Source organism: Athene noctua, chromosome 3 (assembly GCF_965140245.1).
Source record: "Athene noctua chromosome 3, bAthNoc1.hap1.1, whole genome shotgun sequence".
Lineage (NCBI taxonomy): Eukaryota > Metazoa > Chordata > Aves > Strigiformes > Strigidae > Athene > Athene noctua.
This window is the reverse complement of record NC_134039.1, coordinates 2,923,426-2,947,783: the sequence shown is the minus strand read 5'-3', so window position 1 is coordinate 2,947,783 and position 24,358 is coordinate 2,923,426. Positions and strand designations below refer to the sequence as shown.

Sequence of the window (24,358 nt, the reverse complement as noted above, 5' to 3'; positions counted from 1 at the left end):
CATGTCCTTCTGCTGAATCGGAGCTCAAAGGCCGGATGTTTGAGAACAGGGCTCAGCATCAGAAGCTCAGTGCTGGACATCCCGAGTCTGAAAAAACATCTCGAGAGGCAGACAGGGGGTTTGGCAGTCTCTCAGAAAGAATGGACATCTTAGACCTAGGAAGCAGTCGGGTAAATGAGAGTAATCTAAGAAAAGACTTCATGTGCCTGGTAACATCCATAGAAAATATTAAAGACTAGTAGTAAGTGCATATACTTAACATATACATTTGTTAAGAACATGTGTAAATTGTGTGGAAGATCCTGGTCAGCTATAAGATACCTCTCTTTGTATGCTTCATTTTAAAATTTTTCTTCTTTTAGTTCTTTTCCTCTCTTTCAACCACATATACTTCGTGTATTTTCCCGGAGGAATATTTTCACGCTTTTATTTTCTTAGTGTTGGGGGCCTTCATCTGTAATTGTGTGGAGCAACAGTGCCAGACAGTGGCTGGCTGGGATAAATGCAGCTGGATTTTCCCTGTCAAGCCTTCGGAACAAGCGTGCTAGTTACCTGTGATTGATCTGAGCTGTACAGAAAGAAGAGAAAGGTGGGTAACGCGCAGCCTGTCACAGAGGAATTATCCCTGTTGTCTGCGTTCCCCAGAAATTTCAAGGGATTCTGAACGCTACGCTTGAAAATAAGCTCTAGGGAAGATGATGCGAGCTGTGACCGACAGTTCAAAATTCCTTTCCCTTTCCACCCTGCTCATCCTTCCATTTACAGAGCTTTACAGTGGACTCATACTCATCCTGTGAGGATTGCTCCTCGGGCTGAGACAGAGTCCCCTGGCTGGAAGGCCCTACAAGCCGTAGTAGCCCTGGTCAGACTAAGCACCATGTCCTTTGTGGCACAGTATGGGTGATGTGCAGTCTGGAATAAGATAAGACCCGTGTCTTGGCCTGTGAATCTCGTTCTTGTCATCTCCTTTTTTTAAGAATCTGTTACCCAAGTTACCACTGAGAAACTGCACACCCAGTAGTTACCTCCCATTGACTAAGCTGTCAGGCAAACTCAGAGCCTGGCTGCTGACTACTGAAGGTCACTCGAGTTCTCCTCCCGAGGTGCAGGAAAAGCCTCTCCAGTCCAAGGAGCTGAGGTAAATGCATTCGTGATGGATTGTGAAAGTCCCGACAGGCTTTTGAAACATTTTACCGCTGGAGCCATTTTATCCAAAGGCTTTGGGGAGCTCTGGGGACCAGGCAGCAGCGTGGTATAGGTGACCTTTCCTTCTGCGGGTTTTGAGAAGTCAATGTTAAGCTTTGTCAGCAGGCGTGGGTGGAAAAACGAATGAATTTTCAATCCACTATCTCACTTGCTATGCCAGTTATTTTGGGTGAGCAATAAATAATGATTTTGCACTATTAGAAGAGCACTCAGCAAATGGTTTCAACCCACATCTACCAATGCTTTTGTGTTCAGGAATATTACCTTATTTTCAGGAAGTCTTTTAGCATTTCTAAGGTGGTATTTATTTAAAGCAGTTCAATGAGATTTACATACGTTGCCCGTAAAGTAACTATGTGAATTTCTGAATGGTGATGTGAGCATTACCTATTTTAACACTCTAGGGTGTTTTTTTCTTAAATCACAGAATTACGAAGCTTATTGAAATCTTCTTATCCTCAGCCTAGGCTTTCGGCAGTAGTTAAAACTGATATCTGAAGGAAAGAAAATCTACCATTTTTCCCCAGTCAAGCATCATCAAAATCAGTTAGCTGAAGGTAACAGTGGAGTAAGGGTCAAAAATACAAAAAGATTTTTGTCCTCTAAATGATGCCGTCTCCAAGCTAGGTTAGAAACAATCTAGTTTTGTTTCTGTTGCTGAAACTTCTTGGGTTTGAATGGAAACGTGAAGAATACTCACTAGTTCAGAGAAGCAGCGTAGGACGCGCTGGCCTGACAGTCCTCGAGGGTCGCAGGCAGTCTGACCTGCGGTCCTACTTCCACGGGTTTTGTTTGTGAGAAAAAAAAGTCAAACGAGCACGTCGAAGCGATCTTTGTAACAGCTCCTAGTCGTGCCGTGAGCCCCTCGCTCTTTCTCAGTGTCCCTGGGCAGCTCATGTCCCCTCCCGCACACCGACGGGCACAGCTCCACGGCGGGAGCGGACGCGGCCCCTCCTCGCCGCTCTTCAGCCCCAGGCCGCGGGTGTGCGCGGGGCCGGGGGGTGCGGAGGGAAGGGCGGCGGCCAGCAGCACCCAGCCCCAGCGCTCCTAAACCCGGGGGCAAAGGCCGGGCCTCGGCCACCGCGGCCTGTGGGCCCTCACAGCTTGGCGGGAACGGGGAGCGGCCCTCGTCCCGCCGCTCGGGGCCTCCTCGGCGCGGCCCGGCCCGGCCCGGCCCGGCCGCCCCCCCGGCGCCGCCGCCTGCCGCCCCTGGGTGGCGGTGTTACCCCGCGGGACGCGCCCGGCGCCGGGGCCGCCCCGGGCCCCGCTCTCGGCGGCAGGCCGGCGGCCCTCCGGGGCCTGGGGCAGAGCCTCCCGCCGCCTCCCGCCCGGCCCGGCGGGAAGGCCGCTGCCCCCCCCCCCACCACCACCTCAGGCCTCCCGCCGCCACGGCCCCGGGGCTCGGCCCCTCCGTGCGGGGCCTGAGGGACCGCTTTGCCTTTCAAAGGGCTTCCAAAAGCGGGAGAAGGGGGGTAAGGAGAGGGGAGGCTGCGCCTTCAGTGCCCGCTGGGTGGTGGGGGGCAGCTCTGGGGAGAGCTGCGGGGCTCTCGAAGAAAGGGATCTGTAAAACTTGGCCTCGTCTTACCCAAAAATCCTTAAAAGAAAAAAAGTAGCGGGGATGCAACAAAGAAGTGGCGCCGGGTCGGGGGGAAAAAAATAATAATAAAGGACGTTTAAATATAAGGGAAAGAGAGTGAAGACTGAGCATCTTAAAAGGACAAATTGTTCATAGTTAGGGCAAACGTAGCAGGAGCGGTCTGGAGCAGGGCTGGGTGCCTGCAAGAGCCGGAGCATTGGTTATTAAAGGCTAAACCGTGAGGAATGCGGGGGGAAAGGCCGAACGCAACCGACCGGCGGGGAGAGACGGCGGAGAGGGGAGGCGAGAGGCCCCGGGGTCCCGCAGAGCCGCCCCGGGGTCCCGCAGAGCCGCCCCGCAGCCCGACCCGGTTCCGTCCCGCCGCGCCGCGGCTTCGCCTCGCCGGGCACCGGCCGGGGACAGCGCGGGGACCCTGTTTTCGGACGGTGGGTGGGTTTGGGGTGGGTGATCCAAGGTGCGGGGAGCCTTGACTGTGGGAGTCATCTACAACCGACCCGCGATTTCGCACGGCATCTCTCCAGGCACGGCAGCCTGGCCGGCCTTTAAAACCCCCTTTGTTTTCTCCGCCAGGATGGATACTTTAGGATCAAAGTTCTGTGCTCAGCCTCTTTTGCTTGCTTGTCACTGCCTGCTTTCCTCTCAGCCCTTACTGGTGTGTGTTTAGCCGATTCTAGATGCCTAGAGCTATCCCTGCTTGCTGTTACTACATGTGTATAAATGTATATAAGTGGGCATAGGTGCACGGGTTTATCCATATCTACAGAACTCACCACAGCCCACAAACTTGGATTTGAGTGCTATTTAAGCGTGCATACGCATGCAGATATATGCCTCCAGACAGGCACACAGTGTGGAGAGACTGGAATAGATAATTCCTCAGAACGCAGGAATAAACGGAGCAGCTCAGGAATCGGTGAGAAAGACAGAAAGAAAAGACAGAAAGAAAAGACAGAAAGAAAAGGAAGCCTTGCTTGGCTGTTAGTGCCTGAACACAAAGTGAGGTTTTGTCTCAGTGATTAATCTCCCTAGGAGCAGCGAACTGACTATCCTAAACTTGTGTTTAAAGCCAAGCGTATCTGTTTCTTAAAGGAGGAAGAACGTTTTCTTACGGTGGAAAATGAAATCAGATTTAGTGACAGGCATTTGTCAGTGTGCAACAGGGTCGGGTGGCCGGAGAGAAATAGTCTGGGCACCACACAGACACACACATCGTCTTGTAGGATACAGAGCTTTAAGCAAAGGGGGGTTAACCCCTGCTTCTTTTTGATTAGAAAGAAGAAGGGGGAGAAAAAAAAAAAGACAAAAAAGAAGACAAAAAAGAGTTTTAACAGTCTATTTTGCGAAGTCCATACATTGCAAACCCAGCCGCGTTACCATACTAGAGGAAATGAAAAAATGCTTCGGTTTGAGAGGACGAGTCCTTTATTTCCCTTGTTGGACACGTTTCATGTTGTTTTCCCCGACACTCCGGCTTAAGGACATGCCTTCTGAAACACAAACACACGCATAACTCGCACATGCACACGGACAGATAAGAGATATGTCTTAGATCCTGACACAGACGGGGTGGGGGGAAGAGCAGGAGAGAGAGCGAGAGAGAGGGAGAGAGAGAGAGATCCTCCTACCTGGAGCCATAGATTGCAAGATACGTAGTGTTACCTGGGGAAGTCAGAACAAGTAAAAACACATTGAACTTCAGGGCTCTATGAGGCAGTTGATCAAGATCAGTGCTTGCTCATTTTCTCCCTCAGACTGTCTGTCTTGGGTTTTTGTTTTACCGTTTTGAGCGGCTCTTTTTATTTTTTCCTCCCTCTTTAGCTTTAATATCGGAGCCGGTTTCGGTCACCATGGCTCTGGGAAGAGCTGCCTGTCTGCACGGTGCTGATTTTTTACCGTTCGGCCGGCTTTGCTCCTGGGTAGCTTCAGCAATGCTCTTGACTGGGATTTAATCGACAAGATCAGTTCGACTTTTTGTGCAATTTTTATGGCTCAGTCCATTCTCTAGATCATGCACAGAAACTTTCGGAAGTGGATTTTCTACGTGTTTCTATGCTTTGGAGTCATCTATGTCAAATTAGGGTAAGTCCTTGTGCACGACAAATCTCCTTGGCTTTTGGGTCACGTTGTTACCGGAGTTGTGAACAAAACGTTGCAATGGAGAAAAAAAAAAAAAAAAAGGGGGGAAAAAAAAAAAAAAAAAAAGAGGTGATTAAGGTGATTATTTCTCTCTCTCCCCGCCCCGCTCCCCCGGGGTGTCCAAGCCCCCAGAAGACCCTCCGGGGCAGCGCGGCGGGGCGATGCCCGGTTGCGGGGCCGCCCGGCGAGGCGGCCGGTGGCGGGGGATGATGGATCCTTCTATTTTGTACTGCTTAAGCGAACTTAAATATTATCTCTGGCGTACAGTACCCTCGGAAAAAAAAAAAAAAAAAAAAAAAAGCAAAAAAAAGCAGCAGCCTGACAGAGTTAACTCAGCCGCTGCTGCTGGGACAATAGAGCAGAGCTTAAGTATTAAAAAGGCGAAAGGGGCGGGAGGAGGGGAATCCCTGCTCTGAACCTGCACTCGGGGATTTGTTTTATGCAGGCCTAGACACAATTTGCGTTTCTATCCATCACACGGACGTGTTGAAATTAACTTGACAACCGGCCCGGTTACCTCCGCGCTGAAGCGCCCGGGAGGCCGGGCGGGCTCTGCCGAAGGGACCGGCTCGGGGTGGGGGGGGCTCAGGCCCGGCTCGGGGGGGGCTCAGGCCGGCTGGCAGCGGGGCTCCCGGCAAGCCCGGCTCTGTGCTCCTCGGTATTTGAGCACCGCGATCGAGATCGCGGTGTTATTTCAGTTGCCAAGTTTCTCCCTCTGCCTCTCCCCCCGTACCTGTATGCCCTTATTAATATTGCTCGTCGCAGTAGGCTGACTTGAGTTGAATTTCCACATTCCTGAGCCCCAGCCGAGTCCTTACCTGTCGAGCTACAAACTCTTTAAAGATCCTGTCTTTGCATAGCTGCGGGATTTTTTTTTTTTTTAAATGATCAAGAATGCATAAGGTGAGTTGCAATCCAAAAACGCTCGCTTCCCACCTTGAAATCAATACGGGGAAGAGGCGGCGGCGGCGAGGGGCGGGGGGGGAAGCCAAAGGGCAGCTCCCAAAGTGTGGGGGGGACACGACACGGGCAGGTCCCGTCGCGGGAGGGCAGCGCCGAACGGGGAAATGATGCCCGGGCCCGGCTCTCCCGGTCACCGCCGCTTCTGGGGCCGCCCCGGGCACGACGGGCGGCGGGGGCAGCCCCGGCCCCGCTGTGGGCAGCCCGGGCAGCGGCGGGAGGAGGGGGCTGCGGGGGAAGGGAGGGGATGGGCAGGAGGGAGCACGCCAGAGCCCGGGATTAAGGATACACCGGCGAGGGGGGGTGTGTGTGGAACGGAGGAATTAAGCTGCCCAGGTTGGGTCGGTGCCCCCATCCCCGCCGGGGGCTCCCCCCGGTTGCGGGACAGCCACCGGCTGCCTTTGGGAGGGTCCCCAGCAGGTTGCACCCCTGGGTGTTGTTTGTTTGTTTGTTTGTTTTTTTGGCACGGCTCTCGGCCCGCCCCCACAGCCACAAGTGCAACCGCGGAGGATGCGCGGAGGCGAAAGGGGGGCGCGGGAGATGCTTCCTCCCACCCCGCGTTGCCCCTTGCCCTGCCCCGGTGAGGAGCCCGCGTCCAGCCCTGCCCTGATCGGGGCACATGGCCGGGGGTACCCCAAATCCTGCCTGGGGAGACAGGAGGGTGTTTTCGGGAAAGAGGGGGGGGGGGGTAAGTACCTGCGCCGCCTTTTGTGGAAGCTGCGGGGGGGGGCTCCGGCGTCCTCCGGGCTCGGATTGAGAGGGGTTTAGAGGAGAAGGGGATTTTGGTGAGGCTGTGTATCCGTACATGAAGGGGGCACCCCATCTCCTTCGGTAGCTGGAGGGCTCCGTACAACACACCCCCTCGCAGAGCGGCAGGCGAGCCCAAAGAAAACGCTTTGCAAAATAAGGGTAATGGTATTGCTTTTCGCTCGCACTGCGGTTTTATTTTTAAAGGGAACAGAAAATTGGGCACATGTCTGATCTGTCTGGAAGGCAGATATCTTTTCGAAATGGATTGTGGCTGCTTTAGAAGGGGGTTCAGAGCAAAAATCACAAGAATGCTGTTGGACTGAGCCTGGAAGTAAAACTGAGGGGAGGGCAGGAACAGTAAAAGCCCTTGCAGAAACCCGATCAGATCCATCACCGTGCCTGTGAGGCGATGGGGATACTTCACTTTCTCTGAACAATAGGAGAGAAATTCGCTCTGAGGTCCAGGGGCTACTTCTAGGCTAGGCATGCGGGGGTGCAATTATTCCCTCTTTCACCAGCCACTGGAACTACCATTTTGCTGAAACCATATCCTTTGAGTGTAATGATACCTTTTCTAGTGAGCTCTTTGCATGGAAAAGGGGGGGAAGATGAAGTCGGATAAACGTAGTTTGTCTTCCATCGCATTAGACTGATTTTGCAGCGTGCAGGGGAGAGCCCCTGTGTCAGCGGTAGCAAAGAGGTTAGACTTGGCAGGCTTTTTCTTTATTTTATTTTTTATTTTTCTTTGCTGCGGAGCACGTGTTCGTGTGTTAATAAAACGTGCTAAAAGCTCCACTTTCAGTGGCAAACATGACACCGAGCCGGGGGGGGGGAAATAACGCAATACAGCAGTATTCCCCCTGGCGTGACATGGCAGGGTACCATAAAGAAGCTGCTATGCCCAGGGAGGAGGAGAGAGCACGATCCCGCTCAGGTAGTCCTTCCTCCCAGGGAATTCTCGTTGTTCCCATTTCTATTTCCAATCCCCGAGTTTGCTGGAAAGAGAGAGAGGCGTGAAGTGAAGCAGCATCCTTTGATATTTCTGTCGATGACGTTCCCCGTATGCCCTCGCGAAAATAGATCCCGTCAAACCTCGACCTCGGCTGGCAGCGAGACTGAAACAGAAATATTTCCTGCGAAGGTCGCAGAGCACCCGGCTCGGGTGTAATTAATAAATAGGTCGGAAGTTAAACATCACAGCTGTACCGCAGATGCAAATCCCGGCGGATGCTCTGGGGACGAGGGATGTGACCTTTGGAAAGATGGAGCCGCGGGCGCTGCCCGGCTCAGGGCTCTGGAGGCAAAACCCTCCTTTCCCCTCATCTTTTCTGGAGGGAAAGAAGTGGGGGCAGCGCCGGGGGGAGCGGACAGGACTGCCCCCCTTCCCTCGGGGAGGAGGCCGAGGTGCGGTTCGAGGGGTGCGGGCGGTGGGAGCCGGCGCTGCCCGAGGGAGCAGCCACAGGCGCCTGGGGGCCGGCGGGGCCGCTTCCCCCGTGCCCCCACGGCAAAACCGAGCGGAGCTGGGGGTGCACAGGGCTGCGGAGACCCTTCCCCGGGGTGGTGGTGCGGTGGGGGGCTGGAGCCTGTCGTTCCCTCTGCGGCGGGGAAGGGGCCAGCCGACCCCGCTCCCCCACCCCTACGGCTCAGCTCGCCCTTGGCTTTGCGGCGTTTACAGCAAACGAAATCCCGCTCTCCTCACCCCATTCCCGGGGCTGTCCGACCGCGGGGGGCACGGACGCCTCCCCCCCCCCCCCCCCCCCTCCTCTCCCGGGGCTCAGCCTCGACGACTGCCCGGTCCCTTCCTTGCCCCCGACGGGACGAAGCAATCCCCGGCCCCTCCACGGGCACCCTCCGTCGTGCCGCCGCCCCTCCTCGCCCTCCTCAGGGCTCATTTTAAGAGATTCGTCGTTCCCCCCCTTTTCTGTCCCCTGGCACTAGGCTGGCAGCTCGGTGAGATACAAGAAACACCCGGTTCCGACCAGAAAGGAGCCCGGTGCCTGCCAGAACATCCCTTCAAAGTTCTTACCGGCTTCCGACGTGCTCTTGTGCCGGCCGCTCTCCGGGTTCGGGGTGAGAAAGAAACCGCAGCTGCAAATAGATAACAGAAAAAAAAAAAAAAAAGAAAAAAAAAAAAAAGAAAAGAAAAACAAACACTTTATTCGTGCCTGCTCCGCTTCATCTGCCCGACCATGTTGACAGCAACCATTTCAGTGGCGTTCTGCCCCGATTTTGTCCAAAATACACGTGTTTGTGGAAGAAGGAACGACAGATGCTGAAATGCCCATATGAGGTGTTACCGACAATACCCTCTCCTCCAGTGCCACATCATTTTATCGAAGGGAATATATCCGGCTTCAATCAACAAAACAAGTGCACTTCTCTCTACCCCCGGCTGACACACACACAGAGAAACCATTCGAATGGAATTTAGCAGGTTATTGTTATCATCATCATCACTATTAATTTTCCGATGTAATAACCGGCCCGTCTTTTTAGAGTAAAATTTCACTTTCCGAAAAGAAACGGCACGATCTGGCTTATTTTTATACAAGTTTCCTCCCACAGCACAGCTAAGCTGTGGATAAAACCAGCTTCGACCCGAAAATTGTGGAGATTCGTAAATAGCCTTCATCTCAGCTGGACCGGGTCAAACTCTGCCAGCACCAGGTCGAATTTTGCCAGCGCCAGTGTTTACTTTGCATCTTTACCATTCACCTTTTTTTTTTTTTTTTTTTTTTCCCTCCCTCCCTTCTCCTTTCCCCCAGGCACATCTCTAAAAGCAGATGCACGTTTAAAAATATACCCGAAGCTGAACAAATGCTAGAAATCAAAGATCAAAAGTCACTCCCCGTTCTCCAATTTCACGTTGAGCACAGCTGCCCCAACCTGCGGGTCCGAGAGGGGCATTACAGGAGATAGACATCTATATGTATATATAGATATACACACGCACTTACAGAAGTATAAATACGACGATTTTAGAATCTTAAAGAATTAGAAATAAGACGATTCTGGGATGTAAATAATCGTTGAAAGGCTTAAACTCCTGTCCCTTGTGAATCGAGATTAGCGCTTCTCCAAAGGACCTCGACTGTCCCAACTGTACTGAACTTGGAGATGAAAGTGGTTCAATGAAACCGAACCCCGAGAAGATTTTTATCGCGTATTGGGGCGGCAGACAACGTTTTTACCCCGATTGCCCACGCCATCCGAAGGAATATTTCGTTGTGTCGCGGGGCCAGCTGCACCCATGTGCTGGGACTGGTTAAGCGGAGGAGGTGTTCCCAGGGCGGCTGGAAGAGCTCTTGGCCAAGGAAACTCCTTCACTCCTTAGGCAGTTCACCTGAGACGAACATTTACAAACCCTACGGACCCAGGAGACTTCGGAGCCTGGTTCTTACTCGTTTCGGCCGCATTTGGGGTAAAATTCTCTGCGGTGCACGTTTCTCTATCGGGGTTCGTTTCCAAACCCCGGCACCCGCAGCGCCCGCCTTCCCACCATCTCTCCCATCACTAAAACGTCTTTTTTTTTTTTTTTTTTTTTTTTTCCCCTCCTCAAAAAAAAAAAAAAAAAAAAAGGACAAATCCTCAACGAAGCAAAGAAGAGCGACTGTCTGCTGCAAGGTTGGGGCTACACGGGGCGAAGGGCTCCCGCCCGCCGGAGTGGGAAGGGTCGAGCATCCCCCGGCCCGGCGGTGCCAGGAGCCGCCCGGTTCGGGGGAAAGGCGCGGGAGAGGCAACTAACCTGCCGGGAAACGTCTCTTCGGACCGGCATCTTCTCAGGAAGGAGAGAGGGAGAGGGAAGAGAGGAGACGACAGCTCTTCCTGCGGGAGCGGCGAGAGGTGCCGGGAGCCGCCGGCAACCGCCCCCCGCTCGCCCCCCTACACCGGCACCAGTCCTTTCCCTCCCCTCCTCTCAGGCGAAATCCAATCTCGCCGGGAAGCTACGAGTGTGCACGTCTTTATTTCTCACTCTCAGGCGGGCTACGACAACTTAAATAAGTTGTTTAATTTTTTTTTTTTTTTTTTTTTTTTTTTTTGGAAGAGGAGGGGGGGGAGATCCGTCTGAAACAGGAGTTTAATTTTCAACACCGGGGACAACAAGACCCAAGCCGAGGAGGGGATTCCTTCGAGGGAACTGGGGCAGCCGCCCATAATAAAAGCAATTAACCGAGAGAGGAGCTGGGAAGGTGCCGGCTCCTTCAGGATCCCTCCCGGGGCGAGCTGAAAGGTGAACGCGACAGACGCGGGGCTTTAAATCTGCCCCGCGAAGAGGGTGAGGAGCGGGCTCGGCCAGGGAGAGCGGATTCATTGCAGCCCGGGCTAGATCAGTGTCTCTCCATTGTCATCCTCCCCTTTAAAAAAAAAAAAAAAAAAAAAAAAAAAAGAGAGAGGGAAAGGGAGAGAAAAAAGTAGGCGGATTGCAGTGACTGACTGCCCAATGGCAGCCCCGAGTCTCAGGAGAGTTACAGAGAGAGGGAGAGAGAGAGAGAGAGGCACTTTCTGCCATCCAAATCCCTTAAACCATCCTCATTCCAACACGAGAACCCACTGTAACAACTTCCAACCACTGAGACATGACAGGCAGGAGCCCAGAGGCAGCAGCAGCAGCGAGAGCAGCAGCAGCAGCACATACTCTGCACAGGGAGCAGCATTAGCACCAGGGGAATACTAGACACAACAATACAAACAAACAAACAAACAAACAGACAAAGCCCCCCCAAGCCCAAGGGACTGGATTCCAACTCAGATTCAAGCCACAGCTGACACCAAAAAGGGTGGGGAATTACGACCAGGGGGGGCCAGAAAGGAATAACCAAGGAAGCGAACTCCAAGAGTTGTAAACGGGATTCAGCCATGATCCTTTTTTCATCTCGCAGTGTGTTACTCTCAGTGTATTACCCTCAGATTTTCCTCATCCTTACCAGTGGGAGTTACCTGTAAGTGATCCAGATTTTTTTTTTTTTTTTTTTTTTTTTCTCTCTCTCTCTCAAAATACTGTTTGAAAATGCCCCCGCTAAGCAGCTACCTAGGGGCAAGGCGAGCAGAGGGAGCCGGGAGAAGCCGGTGCGTGGCGGTGCCGGTGCCGTCGCTGCTGCTCGGACCCTGCCCGGGGGAAGGTACAAACCGCCAGGTAACTCCCGGGGCTGCCCCGACGCCGGGAACCGGGGCCCGGCGTGGCCGCAGCGGGGGCGGCGCGGCGACGGGGCACACGGAGCGGCCGGCGGCTCCCCTGGGGACTCCGACCCCGACTCCTCCTCCTGCCAAAGCGGCGATGGGCATCGCTTCGAGCTCGCCGGGGGGGGAAGCGTGTTTCTGCGCGGAGAACCCCGAGGAGCCGTGAAAAAGGGAGGCGGAAGGGGGGAGCGGGGCGGGGGGGGGACGGGGGTGGGGGGGAGGGATGTGCTGCTGCCAGCGACCGGCCCCGCAGCCCGGGGAGAGCCCCCGGCCGCGGCAGCTCTTAGGAGCCGGTTGCTTTGGCTCCGGAGGGATCTCCAGTCCCGCAGTTAGAGCTGGCTCCAGGACCTTTTCCTTGCGAGGAAGGGGGTGGAGGTAGGGGTGGGAGAAATGAGAGTCGGTGGGTGGGACTGCAAGGAGTTTCGGTCTCTCTCTCTTTTTTTTTTTTTTTTTTTTTTTTTTAATATCTATATCTGTATCTAACGTTGCGGTGGATAAGTTAGCGGCTCGGCTGGTCCGTGCCGGGCTGAGGAGAGGGTGTCCGCCGTCGTGCTCCGGCAGGTCCCTGTCCCCGCCGGGTGCCGGGGGTGGCGGGTCGGGGTCACCGCGGTGCCGAGGGGGGGGCACGCCGGAGCCCGGAGGGTCTCGGGGGGGGGTGTGGGGGTGTCGGGCGGCTCTCAAGGGCTTGTCCTCTCCCCAGCTCCGGCCGAGACCCGACCACGCTGCGGGGCGGGGGGGGGGGAGGCCCTGGGGAGGGCGCCGGGGGCGGCAGGTTCCCCCCGGCCGGTGGAGCCGGTTTAAAAACGGGGACCCTTCTCCTTCCCCCCTGGAGCATCCCCCCTCCCCCAAGTCCAGGCTCGGGGATCGGGCCCGGGGGTGGCCGCGGTAGAGGGGATCCCCTCGGCCGGGGCGGGGATGGAGAGGGGGTCCCCCCGCTTCGGTGGCCCCGGCCTCGCGTTCCCCTCGGCTCCGGGATGGTTTCCCGGCTCTCCTACCCCCGTGCCGAGCTCGGATCATTTTGCCCCCCGGCGGGTGCAAAATTTGAGCTTCTACCCCCTGAACTGTGGATTTATATAGCTATCCGTCCTTTTATTTATTTATATATACATTTTTTTTTTTCCTCTGTATGCACATAAACCAGCACGTGTGCGTGGGTTCCTCCGCGTGTGCGCGCGTGTTTTCTGTGGGCTATATAAAAAAAAAAAAAAAAAAAATAGAACCCACCACTATGGAAGAAAAGTAGGAATAAACACACCCATAAAAAGAAGCTAAACGCTTATTTCTACATTCTTAATTCTTAATGAAATGCACATGCCTTGGCTACCGATTTTTAAAGGCGCTTGATTTATGGAAGCACGTTAGCTTTAATTCGGTTGGATGCTCTTGATTAAACCGAATAGCCAGAGCTGCCTGTTTCTGCTCACAGGCGGGAGATGTCTGCTGGTAGGTGACCAATAGCTTGTTAAAAAAAAAAAAAAAAAAAAGCAGTGCTATCTTTTTTTAAAAAAAAAAAAATCCCCAACAGGAGGAAGGAGTCGTAATAAATAAATAAATACACCCTTTTAATATAAGCGTAGCCATATTTTTCTCAAAACCGTAGGAAATTACTATCCTACAAAGTTTTCCTTCTATAAATAGTTCAAATCTTGAAACAAAAGTTTTAAACCGCACACCAGATGCTGGGATGCTAGCGGTTTCCCTTGCTGTGTGACATAATTATAAGGTCCGAAAGCAAAAGCTATAGAAGTATAATAATAATACTAAGGCGACTGCTGAGGGCAAATACAAGGGAAGCAATGCCTGCTTTATTTAGAGCGAACTGCTTGGGGATCTTTTGAGCGCTGCCCCGCGACAATGAGGAGTTGTTGCGGAGAAATAATGCTCCCTCGGCTTTCCCTGGGCCATCCCCAGTTCACCCCCCCAGCGGCAGGTCACTGGGAGCTGGACCGGGGGAGGCTATTGCAGTCCAGCAGAGCAGAAGGGAAAGGGATCAGGAGGTGAAACCCAACAAAGCGGAGCCCCAAACCCAGGCGCACCTCCCTCCCTCCCTCCCTCCCTCCCTCCCTCCCTCCTCCATCCATCCATCCATCACTCCAGAGGGACAGAGCAGCGCAACCGGGGCCGGTGGGGAGAAGCTCCCTGGGACACCTTCCCCACACACACACACACACACAGAGTGCCCCCCCTCGCCGGGCTTGCTGCATCTCAGCTCTGTGTGTCCCCCCCCTCATCTCCATCGCCCCCCGGTAAGCGGGGAGAACTGGGCGCGCTGCGACACTTCGCCCTGCTCCCGCTTGAAAGTTAAAAGCAAGAGGAGTTATTCCAGTATTTAATGGATAGTAGCCGAGCGAACTTGTGGTGTTTATCTTGTGGGTAAATATACTTCTCTGGCTTCCTAATAGTAGCTTTTGAAGATTAAAGCATAGTAGAGCCTGTGCGGGCGTTATCTGGGTCTGCTGCCCTCGCTCTCTGGAGGGGAGGATGCTCCCCCAGCTGCTGGTTAGTGAGCTCTCAAGGGTTGTGATCATTTTGCCTGAGTTCTCCATCATCTTTTGGCTATGGGAACAACTCCTGGGCTTTGGAGTTGCTGGTCCTTCAGGGATAAAGACGGACCTACCAGGGACAGTACGTAGCGGACGAGCAAAGCGATTGCGGGGTGTCAGTGCTCTGTCCCTCTGGGTGCGCGTGAGTCGGAGCGGGGAGGGGGGCACCGTGCAGCTCCGGTATTCTGCTAGAGAAACTGTAAAGCAAAAATCCCGTCGTGAGGAAACGGGGATTTTCAGAATGAAAACAGAGCAGTGATGACATGAAAATTAATTCTCAGAATGTAAAAGGTGCCGGGGCCTCGGTGTTTTGTGTGCACTAGCTGGGAAGCAAGTGAAGTTTGGACGTGCTCGACTACATCCAAAATTAACGAACTGACTCCTTTATAAAAATGATTTCTACATTGTAGGTATGCTCTTTGATAAAGTAATCTTCTTTGGCGTGCTTGCCTACTAAACTTTGGCCCTCTGAGACACTGTAAACATTTTTACAACCAGAAGCAATTAGTGTCTGACTTTTTTTCAAAAAGAGAACTCTAGCTAGAATAGCTGGTAGTAGGATGATTGATGCATTGTAATGCTCTGGACATATTTTGGTAATCCAATTATATATTTAAAGTATAAAACTGACATTTAATAATATTGATGTAATTAGTATAACTGTCTAAAAACCAGGATTATATATAATACTGTCTGGCACTGTTTCTTGCAGTTAGCTTCTCCTAAAGAGGATGATGCTAGTCTAACTTTCCGTTCGTGTACTCCTTTCACTGTTCATCTTCTTTAGGGTTGGATGCATTCACCAGCAACGTGAGAGTCGGTTCCTAAGCAGCTTATTTCGGGGATTATCTGCTGGTACACAGACATTGTTCTAGCAGTTATTTGCTATAAGGCAATTGGGAATAACTCGTAAGGGAGAGTGTCTGTTGGTAGTAATAGCAGTATAAATCTGCAAAGCAGCTACGTGTTCTAACACCACAATACAGCTGATAATTTATATTAGTGATAGATATTACTGGCTGGGTAGGAAACGCAGAGGGAGAAAAAACCCCTCTGAACGTTTTGCATCTGTTCTGCTGGTGCTCCCTGGCCCTCACCATTCCATATCCTTTACGACGGGGCTTCTCCACGCTCGTGGGAAGCGGGTGGGAAGGAACGCATGTTTTGCATATGCCTACAGGAAAGTACTCATACCTAATCCCTAAAGATTAAGAGTGCTGGAGCCAGTCCCTGAAGCTCGTCTCTTAATCTGAGCAGCGCGGGAGGGAGCTGCACAAGCAGAGAACAGCCAGCAAAGCCTTCGAGGGGACAGCAGGCACGGCTCCACCATTAATACCAGGCAGCGTGACTGATGCTCCCGCAGTAGCCGATACAGGCAGAGCTACACAGGCTGGCACACGCTTCCCATCCTGGTTAGATCAGGGCTGTGCCCACCTCTGTGATAAAACTGGCTGTCAGGGGAACAGAACTGTCGCTGGCTCAGGTCACCGGACTGCAGCATAAATCATCATTCCCCTGCTTTTGCATCTTGTTTGTCTTATAACTCAGACTGTCCGCTCCTTAGGGCAAGCTCACTCTCTTAGCCTCTGTTTGGGCAGTGTCCTGTGCCTGAGGAGAGCTCTGTTGAGATCCTTAGTTACTCCTTTTTCCATGGAACTGTCATATTAGTAATCTGTAAAAGGATTTGGAATAGGACTTCAAATTTACTGTCCCCCAGAGATGTGTTGGTTTAGAGACCAGACAGGTGAACTCCAAAGGGTATTGACTGTTTTCAGGATCACCTAAAGCTAATGCTTTTTCTCAGCAGAAACAAGATAGATAAAGAATATTTTCATGCTGGGCTGCCATAATGGCCATGAGCTTGGTTTACCTGCCCAGTACAGGTTATTTCCATGTATTGAAGCAGCCACACAAAGATGGGAGTGGGATTGTGATGTGACTTCTCGGTAGCTCTAGAAGATAAAGTCCACCATTTCTCTGAGAGACCCAGACTAAAATTCCCTGTCTAAAACTGGCAGAGCTTTGGTAAATCTGTGACTGGCCCTTCTCCCTGCCATGGACTAGGCCAAGCACTCAAGTCCTGAATATTCTTGAATCCAAATGCATTTGGATGTAGGCAACTCTCTCAATCCTTTGCGGCAAACAGGTTCTGTGAATTAGATGTCGAGCATGCCTTAAAATGGAAAAAAAAATAGTGACTTAATTATAAGGGAAGGTGGCAGCACCCAGCATTTGTAGGATGACAGTGTGGAATCATTCCGTATGTTGCATTACTAACATAACAAGTGGGTATAAAGCAACATGAAATATTCAGGTGAGTAGGTAGGACTGAATGCAGATAGGCTCGCATATTAAACAAAGGAGGCTAATGCCACAGAAGACAATATTTCAAAGGAGGTGTTAAATTGCTAAACAAAGTGAGCTGCAATTACAGAGTCAGACTGACAAACATATTTCCTGCAATGGAAAAAACGCACCATGTGTACCTGGCAATGTGGGATGCTCAAGGTAGAATGGTGCCAAGTGTTTTCTCCGTGCATGGGACTGCATCATTGGGACTGAAATGCTGTCAGAGACATTCCTAACCCCCAAAATACAGTTCAACCCTCTAGTCCTCCCAAGCCACCACAAGCAACAGAAAGCTGGGACCAGCTATAGATCAAAGGAGTTCTGCAGACGTGCTGACACCACTCATTACAGAACTGGTTAATGTTGCAAGCCCGATTTCTTCAGCCCATAACCTTTGCATGTCGTTTTACCCTCAGCAGACTCTCACCGGTGTTTTTCATGCGTGCTGGCAAACCTCCTCTACCTGCTAACTACCTGACAGATGGCTTTTCCCAACTCCGGGTCTACCTGCTTGATTCTTCTCATTGTTTTTGCTCTTTCCTTCTCGATGCTTCGCTGCTCTCCTGTAGAGCAGTACCCCAACCTGCCCCAGGTGTATCACTGATAGAGTATACGGCAGTGCACTACGTGGAAGAGTTGTATGGGAAGTAGCCAGGCCTTTGGTCAAGTCATAAGAACCATGATCAAAACGTCTCCGCGCAAAAGCAACATCTCCATCAGTTTTGGGTCATGATATTGCGCCGTGAATACCCGGGCAACGAGCTCAACAAACGTGTCACCAAAAGCTTCAGGTTTACAAGCCCAGAGTTACCTGGGAGGCTAACAAAGACCAGGAGCTCAGGCACAGGAGCCCTCCGGAAGAAAAGCGGATTCCTGGAGAATGTCTTTCAGTCCTCTAAGGGCTGTTGGCACCTTCTCCTTCTCATTTACTTTCCCTTCAATCCTCCCCCAAAGGTAAAAGGAAACATTTTCCCACTCTTGTGGAGAGCTGCATAGGATTTACTGGCTACTTCTTGTCCAGAGAGCTCCTTTGCTTTTGCTACAACACACGCATAAGGAGCATTGCAAATACTTCAACTAGAGTAAATGTGAAGAAATACTAGATACAGAGACTTAAAGTATTTTCTCAGTAGGTTTTTCTGCCCATAAGCAATATATTTCTATGACTTCTCTCTTGTGTTACTATCCAAATGTTGTTAGGCCATACCTTTAGATAAAGTTGTCTTTTCCACACTTTCCTCTCAGGCTTTCATTCTAAGAAAGTGCGATGGAGCTGAAAGTTAGCTTCCTCGTTCAGTTCTAAAGGAGCATAGGCAGCTCTCCGAAAGTTAAGATAGTTATGGCCAAATAGTTGTTCTCATCATAAAAAAATCTTTCTTCCACTCGGATCTGATAGCAAGATGATTATCACCTATTAATTATTTTGCGGCAAATCATACCTTCTTTAGAAAATCTGAAGACAGGCTAAATTAGAGAGTTGATGTATCTTTCTCTGGAAATAATTTTAATGGTGCATACAGTTTGTACCCATGTCATAGTTACAGTTTTGAACATTTATTTTCTTTTCAGCCTGTGCTTGTGGATCAGATTTCCCTCGTGGCAGGAACCCACAAAGGATAAAATTCACGTTTATGCAAAAATCCCACTTAATCATCATGGTGACATAGTCTTTGTTCCAGCTCTTTGTCCAAGGTCAAATTTCACCCTGAGTTCCTAAATAATATGAAAAAAAGGACATCCAGCGGTATAGCAAGTGTGCAAACGAGGGCAAAAGCTAGCCTCAGATGTTTAACATGTGGCGGAAGAATTTTCCCCTGTGAAGTGGCACCATGTCCACTAGCCACTGTACTGTGTGTCCCGATTTTTTTATTTGAATCAAAGCCACCCTGTTGCTAATTGGTGGCACCACTCTCAAAACCGATTGAACCCCAGGGGCTCTCCTGGCAGATCTGTGGTGCAAAGGTAACGCTGATGAGTTGCACCTTCCACCAGCACGCACCTGGACTGCACAACAAAGGCATTCAAAAGCATTTTCTTCTGGATGGCCATCACTATAGATCGGTGCAGCATTCTGGGAAGCTCTTATGTCCTGTATTTTCAGCCCTGAGGACCTAAGGCTTCTCTCCCGGGGGTTTACATCCACAGGTCCGTAAGTTAAAGTGGGAGGAACTCAACGGAGCGGCTCTGGTGCAAGTGAGAGGAGAACCAAAGACAAAGTCAGCAAAAGCCTTGTTCTTCCAGTATCCATTCGAGCACAGCCTTGGCACCAGCTGCCATATTACGCAATTTAAAGGGAATGTGGCCATATTTCCCAAGAACATACAGCGAAAGTGATATTAATAGGAGGCCATGTCAGAGAAAACCCCAAATCAGTTCTATGGGCTATTGAAAAAATCATTATGGCCTCTGTTGCCAGGAGGAGCTGACATAAAAACAAAATGTTATTTATTTTTTGAGGGGAGAAGCACTTCAAAAGCACTGTGGCATTTGCTCGTTGTGTGCAAGGCATTGCGGGGCAGCCCAGCTTTCAAAGCTGGAAGTGAGCAGAAATCATAAAGATATAAACCACTGTCTGCCTGCAAGTGGGGCCTAGAAAACAACTTGAGGTGTATTTCATTTGAAATTGTTTAAGTGCTGCACTACTGGGACTGGATATCGTATCCACCCTCCTAATCTGGCTGAAGTGAGACACAATTATGAAACATGACTACTATTTAATAATAGTTTCTTTCATTCAAGGATCGTAAGTGAATTAATCTTCCCAGTATTCAAGTGAATTGGGCAAGGACCATTCCACACACCACTGGGGTGGAATGCAGCGGCTGCTGTGGAGCACCCAGCAGAGCTGTATGGACTTGCAGGACCAGCACTGGTCCTAACAGCCCCGGCAGCAAGGCAAGGAAGCATCTGAAAAAGCCCAAGTGCATCTCTAATTGATCTGGACCCTGGCCAGGGCGCCCGGACGGCCCCTCTAAAGATTCTGCTTTTCCATGGTGGGATTTGCTCAGAGGATAGCCAAGGTCTGAGACTGGACCGATGCCCGAGATGCTGAATAGCAGTATCCTGACTTCTGCCTGCCTCAGTTTCCCACAGCTTTAATAGGGCAATAACGACGCTGGCACGGCTTGGAGGTAGGGGAGGGGCAGGAGAGCGAAAGCTGCCGCAGCACTTTGAAAACGGAAAACGCGGTCTAAGTGCCACGTCAGTACTTTCAGTGACTCTTTTTCTGACCGCAAGCAGCGGAGACGGCACGATCACATCGGCCTACTCCAACACCACGTCCAGAGCGGCCTCGGGTAGAGGGCAGGGGGAGAGCGTTGCTTTACCAAAGTCAGGAGCATCGTTTCTGATGGTGCCCCGGGAGCCAGCCAGCCACCGCGGGCACAGCCAAGCAAGGCTGGGCCCAGGAGAGCCGCTGGCCTCGGGGTGCGAGGTGGCTGGTGGCAAGCTGGGTAGCAGGCAGGACATGGTTAAGGGAGTGCTGAGGGGAATGGCAGCATCTCTCATGACTCCTTTGGCTGCTCGCCAGGGAGCCATGTGACTCCTTGGTTAAAAGAGTCCTCTCAACCATGAGACACTTTTTTTTTTTTTTTCTCCCCCTCTGGTTGTACCTTTTCTTTTCTGAAGTTAAAAGAAAACAAAACATACCCACAAAACTTTCCACATTAAAGTTACAGTGTAGTCCGATGACTCAGGGTGAGAAACTCAAGGGGAATGAAGAGGAAGGGGAACATTTCTGAATCAGACCTGTTGTGCTGAGCCTTAAAGGAGAGGAGGATTTTGCTGGATGAAGAACAGCACTGCTGTACAGCACAGGGAGCAAGGAGCAAAGGACGGGGCTTAAATCTATTCCCTACTGCAGTGGACTACCACTAAACCTGTCGGGGTAGCTTCAGATCCAGTCTGATCAAAAGGGCTAAGGGTAGAAGTTCAAATAAATATGGCTTCATCTGATTCATAGCAAATTCCTTTTTCTCCGCTCCCATGGCCTAAAGGGTACACCAGCTAGCTTTACAGTTTTTGGTTGTTTTCTTTTATTGGCTCCTCTCATCACAGTATCTGAGCACTGCCCATAATAATTAGATTGGCACATCCCTAGGAGACTTCCTGGAGTCTTTGTTCTTCTCCCTTCTCTGTCTCTGGGGAGCTCTGCCCAGGGTAGGTGTTTCTGAAGGGAGGGATGGGGTCAGGTTATTGTTGTTAATGTCACTCTGGTGATGTTGTAAAAGATGTATCAAAGAGGAAGTTCTTGCACTATGACCTAAAGGTCATCAGCCTCTGGATTAGTCTAATCTCTGAAAGTTTGTTCCCCAGACGGATCCTTTCGACCGAGAGTAACTTACCTCTGGGCTCGGAGCTTTGTCTTGTGTTGTTCCAGAGGAGCTCAACACCCCTGGCAGAGGCAGAGGTTTGGTCTGTCTTCTCTTGCTGGGCCATGATCCACTAATTGCTGCGTGGAGGTTAGGCTTCACACCTTGAACCGGGGATGAAAGAGAATAGCAGAGATGAGAAGGACTTGCATGCAGGGGCAATGTGCACAGCATAACCTCACCTGGACACACGCTATCTACTTTGAAGTCGGCGTGCTGTTTTCATGGTCAGAGCACTTTGGAAGTCATAAAGCCAGCTTTGGCTTTGTCCTCTTTTGGGAGGGGAAAAAAAAAAAAAAAGGCAAAAGGTTTGCAAATTGCCAAGCCAAGCAATTTTCCAGGCTGATTGGGTCTCTTGTAGGCTGCACTGCGTGGTTGGAAAAGCTGTGGCTGGAGAGTGGCGAGTTCAGGGGTGTCCATGAACCAGTGACACCCAGTGAAAGCTGTGCTGAGGACAGGGGGGTGCCGTCACAAGGCTTGCTCCTTTGTAACCCCCAAACGCTTCTGAGCAGAACCAAGGCATCGTTTTGGTGTAAATACTCACTTTTAAGGAATGCACTTGAGACAAGCATGTGTGCCTGCCCCTGTGTGCTCCTCTCCTCTCCCCACCCCAGCCACGCAGCGTGCCAAGCCAGCTCCTCAGCAACAAGACTTGTCAGGTGGCACCTGATGAGATAATCGTGCCCCTGGGACATTAGGAGGCATGAGGTGCAGCCAGGTGCTCCTAATCTGTCCATGGGTGTGATTTTTCTGTGGTAACCACACCCTCAAGTGTTGTCTTACTGCAATTAGGAAATTTGTTCAGTTTAGGTCAAGTACTTCTATTAGGGTGCTCTTCACATCTAACATGTGTTGGCACGGCAGGAGCATGTGGACGTCCAGGGTCAGGCAGTGCAGTGTGCTGAGTGGTGTTCCTGCAGGTAACAGCAAAGGGATCCTACTTCTCATCACTTTGCTTACTTCTGAACCTGGACCTTCCCTTCACGAAGACCCACGAATCTGAGCATTAATTCAGGTGCAACTAGAACTAAATGGAAATGGCTCCCTGGGACGAGACACTCCGTTTCGTACGTGTCACAGACAAGGAAGCTTTTAAGAGTTTGCCACTTTGGCTTCCTGGGATTTCCATTTTGCAAGAAGTGCTTAAAAAACTAAAATATATGAGGGCCATACTGCAGCAAAGATCAGATGACAGTTCCTTCTTGTAGGTAGAAAATGCCTCGCTTTCACAGGCTGGCTTGCATTTCAGTCTTACTGTAGGTAGGGAAGCTAGGTGTTAAATCAGTCTGGTAGTGAAAAATCCCAGTCAGATACTCACACCTTCTTATTAAAGACCTGGTGTAATAAGGTCCAACAGCAATGAGGTGCTTTGGCTATCGCAGAGGTGAATAGGAAAAGGGTGAAAAAAAAAAAAAAAGGTATAAAATGAAACAGCACAGAAGTAGCTTCAAGGGCTGCCAAGGTCTTGGTGTGACTTTGGGGAAGCTGTGTGCTGCAGCTCCTCTTCCAGCATTGCCTGCTTGGGCTGCCAGTGGGGAAGATTTTTCTGTGCCCTCACACAGGGAAGCCCAGGCAAAACTTGTGCTATTTGCCCTGCACTCATCCAGCCTAGGTGCTGCCTAGTTTAAAGTTGAAGTTTAAATTTTGGCTTCATTGCCTGAATAACTGCAGGATTCAGCTAGCAGTATTTTGTTAGGAGAGTGCTGTTTATTGGAAAGAAAAGGTAAAATCCATCAACTCACCGAGGAAGATCTCCTAGGTTGGGTAAAGATAAATCAGAGGGACTGGTGTATTTTATCTCTCTGAAAATGAAAAACACTTTCAGTGCTAACAGAAGTCTTGTTTTTCTTCATATTGCACAGATATGTTTTTTTGAGGTGTATCAGATCTTTGCTTACATGATAGTTGCCATTGTGTACAGAAATAGAAAGCAGCTTTACCTTTCTGACAATAGCTGGCACGGATTATGTTCATTCTAAGACATCTCGTGAGATAATTAAAGCGATGACTGACAACATAGCACAGCAAAAGGAATGTTTCTCAAAGTAGAGCCGCTTTACAGGTTGCTTGTACACATTTTGTTAAACCCAGCCCTGGTATAATTACCCTGGCTTTGATTAATTCCCCAGAAATGAACCTGGCGCCTTATTTTTGCAGAACAAATTCTGAAATTCTCTCCATTTCTGACTCCTTTTTAAATTCATGTTTAAACGCATGCACATGAACACACTGCTTGTGAAGGGTGCCTGAATCACAGCCCTGGAAAATGAATTCCTCTCCTTACCCACAAAACCAGCGCAGCACAAGCAGAGGGTGTGTGAGCTTCCCCACTCCACCCCATCCTTGTGTCTCATCCATGACCTAGAGGGGCAACCTCTAGCTAGGCATAAGCGGGTGGCTCAGTCTCTGGACTTATTTAATCCTTGGCCAACCTGCTAAGGCTGCCAATAAGGGTGCCAATTGTGGTGGTGGTTTCTGTGATGTGGATAGTCGTCCACTGGGAACTGGATTAAGACCATCAACTCATTTCAAATACTCTAGGCCACAAAGCATCTGCCAAACAGTAACCATTTTTTTGGTCACTACTGACTTGGGTCATGTTTGGATCAGCGATGAAAGGCTCCTTATCCCAATACCAATCCCCTGAGCCATACAGTTTCCCGGAATAATTTTTTAAAGAAGGAAAACATTATTTATTGTCCTAGACTCTCCTTTGATCTACTGATTTTTAGTGTGCATATTGGCCCCTTAAGGTGCATAATTTCCGTTACTTGATTGTAGAGGGTTCAGATGCTGGGGAAGATTTTGGAGGATGACAGGTGGCGGATCCATGTGGTGTGATCCAAAGTGAGCTCTCAGAGACAGTGGTTGCACATTCTGGCACCTCAGTTGGCATTATATTTGGACCTAAGACTGATCTTACAGCTTCAAACTTGACAGACATTCCCTCAGCGGGGAAAGTGCCATTCAGCAGAAGATGATCACATTGCTTCCTTTGCTATTGTTCTGTTGGAGATACCTAGGATATCTGTGTTGGGTCTGTGTCATTGTGTCTTTGCTGGTAGCTCTTCCAGTAGATAATGATATTGTCAGTGGTCCCTGCTGAACCCGCCACAAACTTTCGTGTATGCCCATTAGCACCCCACTTTTTTGGGAGATGACTTATTTCACAGATGCTGCGGAACTGCAGGGAGCAGAGATTAAATGATGTGCCTCAAATCACACAGCCCAGCAGGGCAGGCAACTGGAGTGGAGTTTTCCTGGTCTCA

General features: G+C 50.7%; 1 protein-coding gene and 1 long non-coding RNA gene across 3 annotated transcripts in view; one reads left to right on the top strand and one right to left on the bottom strand.

Moving 5' to 3' along the window:
• The first annotated feature begins 4,811 nt into the window (after window positions 1-4,811).
• The window catches only part of WNT7B (Wnt family member 7B), a 94,568-nt gene continuing 75,021 nt past the window's right edge, over window positions 4,812-24,358 (top strand). The window contains exon 1 of one of the 2 annotated variants that reach the window (XM_074901195.1): window positions 4,812-4,882. In XM_074901195.1, coding sequence (XP_074757296.1) covers window positions 4,812-4,882 — 71 coding nt within the window. Of the gene's footprint in view, window positions 4,883-11,506; window positions 11,590-24,358 lie in introns of those variants that run through there. The other variant, XM_074901194.1, reaches the window with a different exon arrangement.
• LOC141958420 (uncharacterized) lies at window positions 7,269-10,543 on the bottom strand. The gene is made up of 3 exons (XR_012633274.1): window positions 10,395-10,543; window positions 8,676-8,737; window positions 7,269-7,644 (listed from the first exon to the last, which is right to left on the bottom strand). It is a non-coding gene; the product is annotated as an uncharacterized LOC141958420 (long non-coding RNA).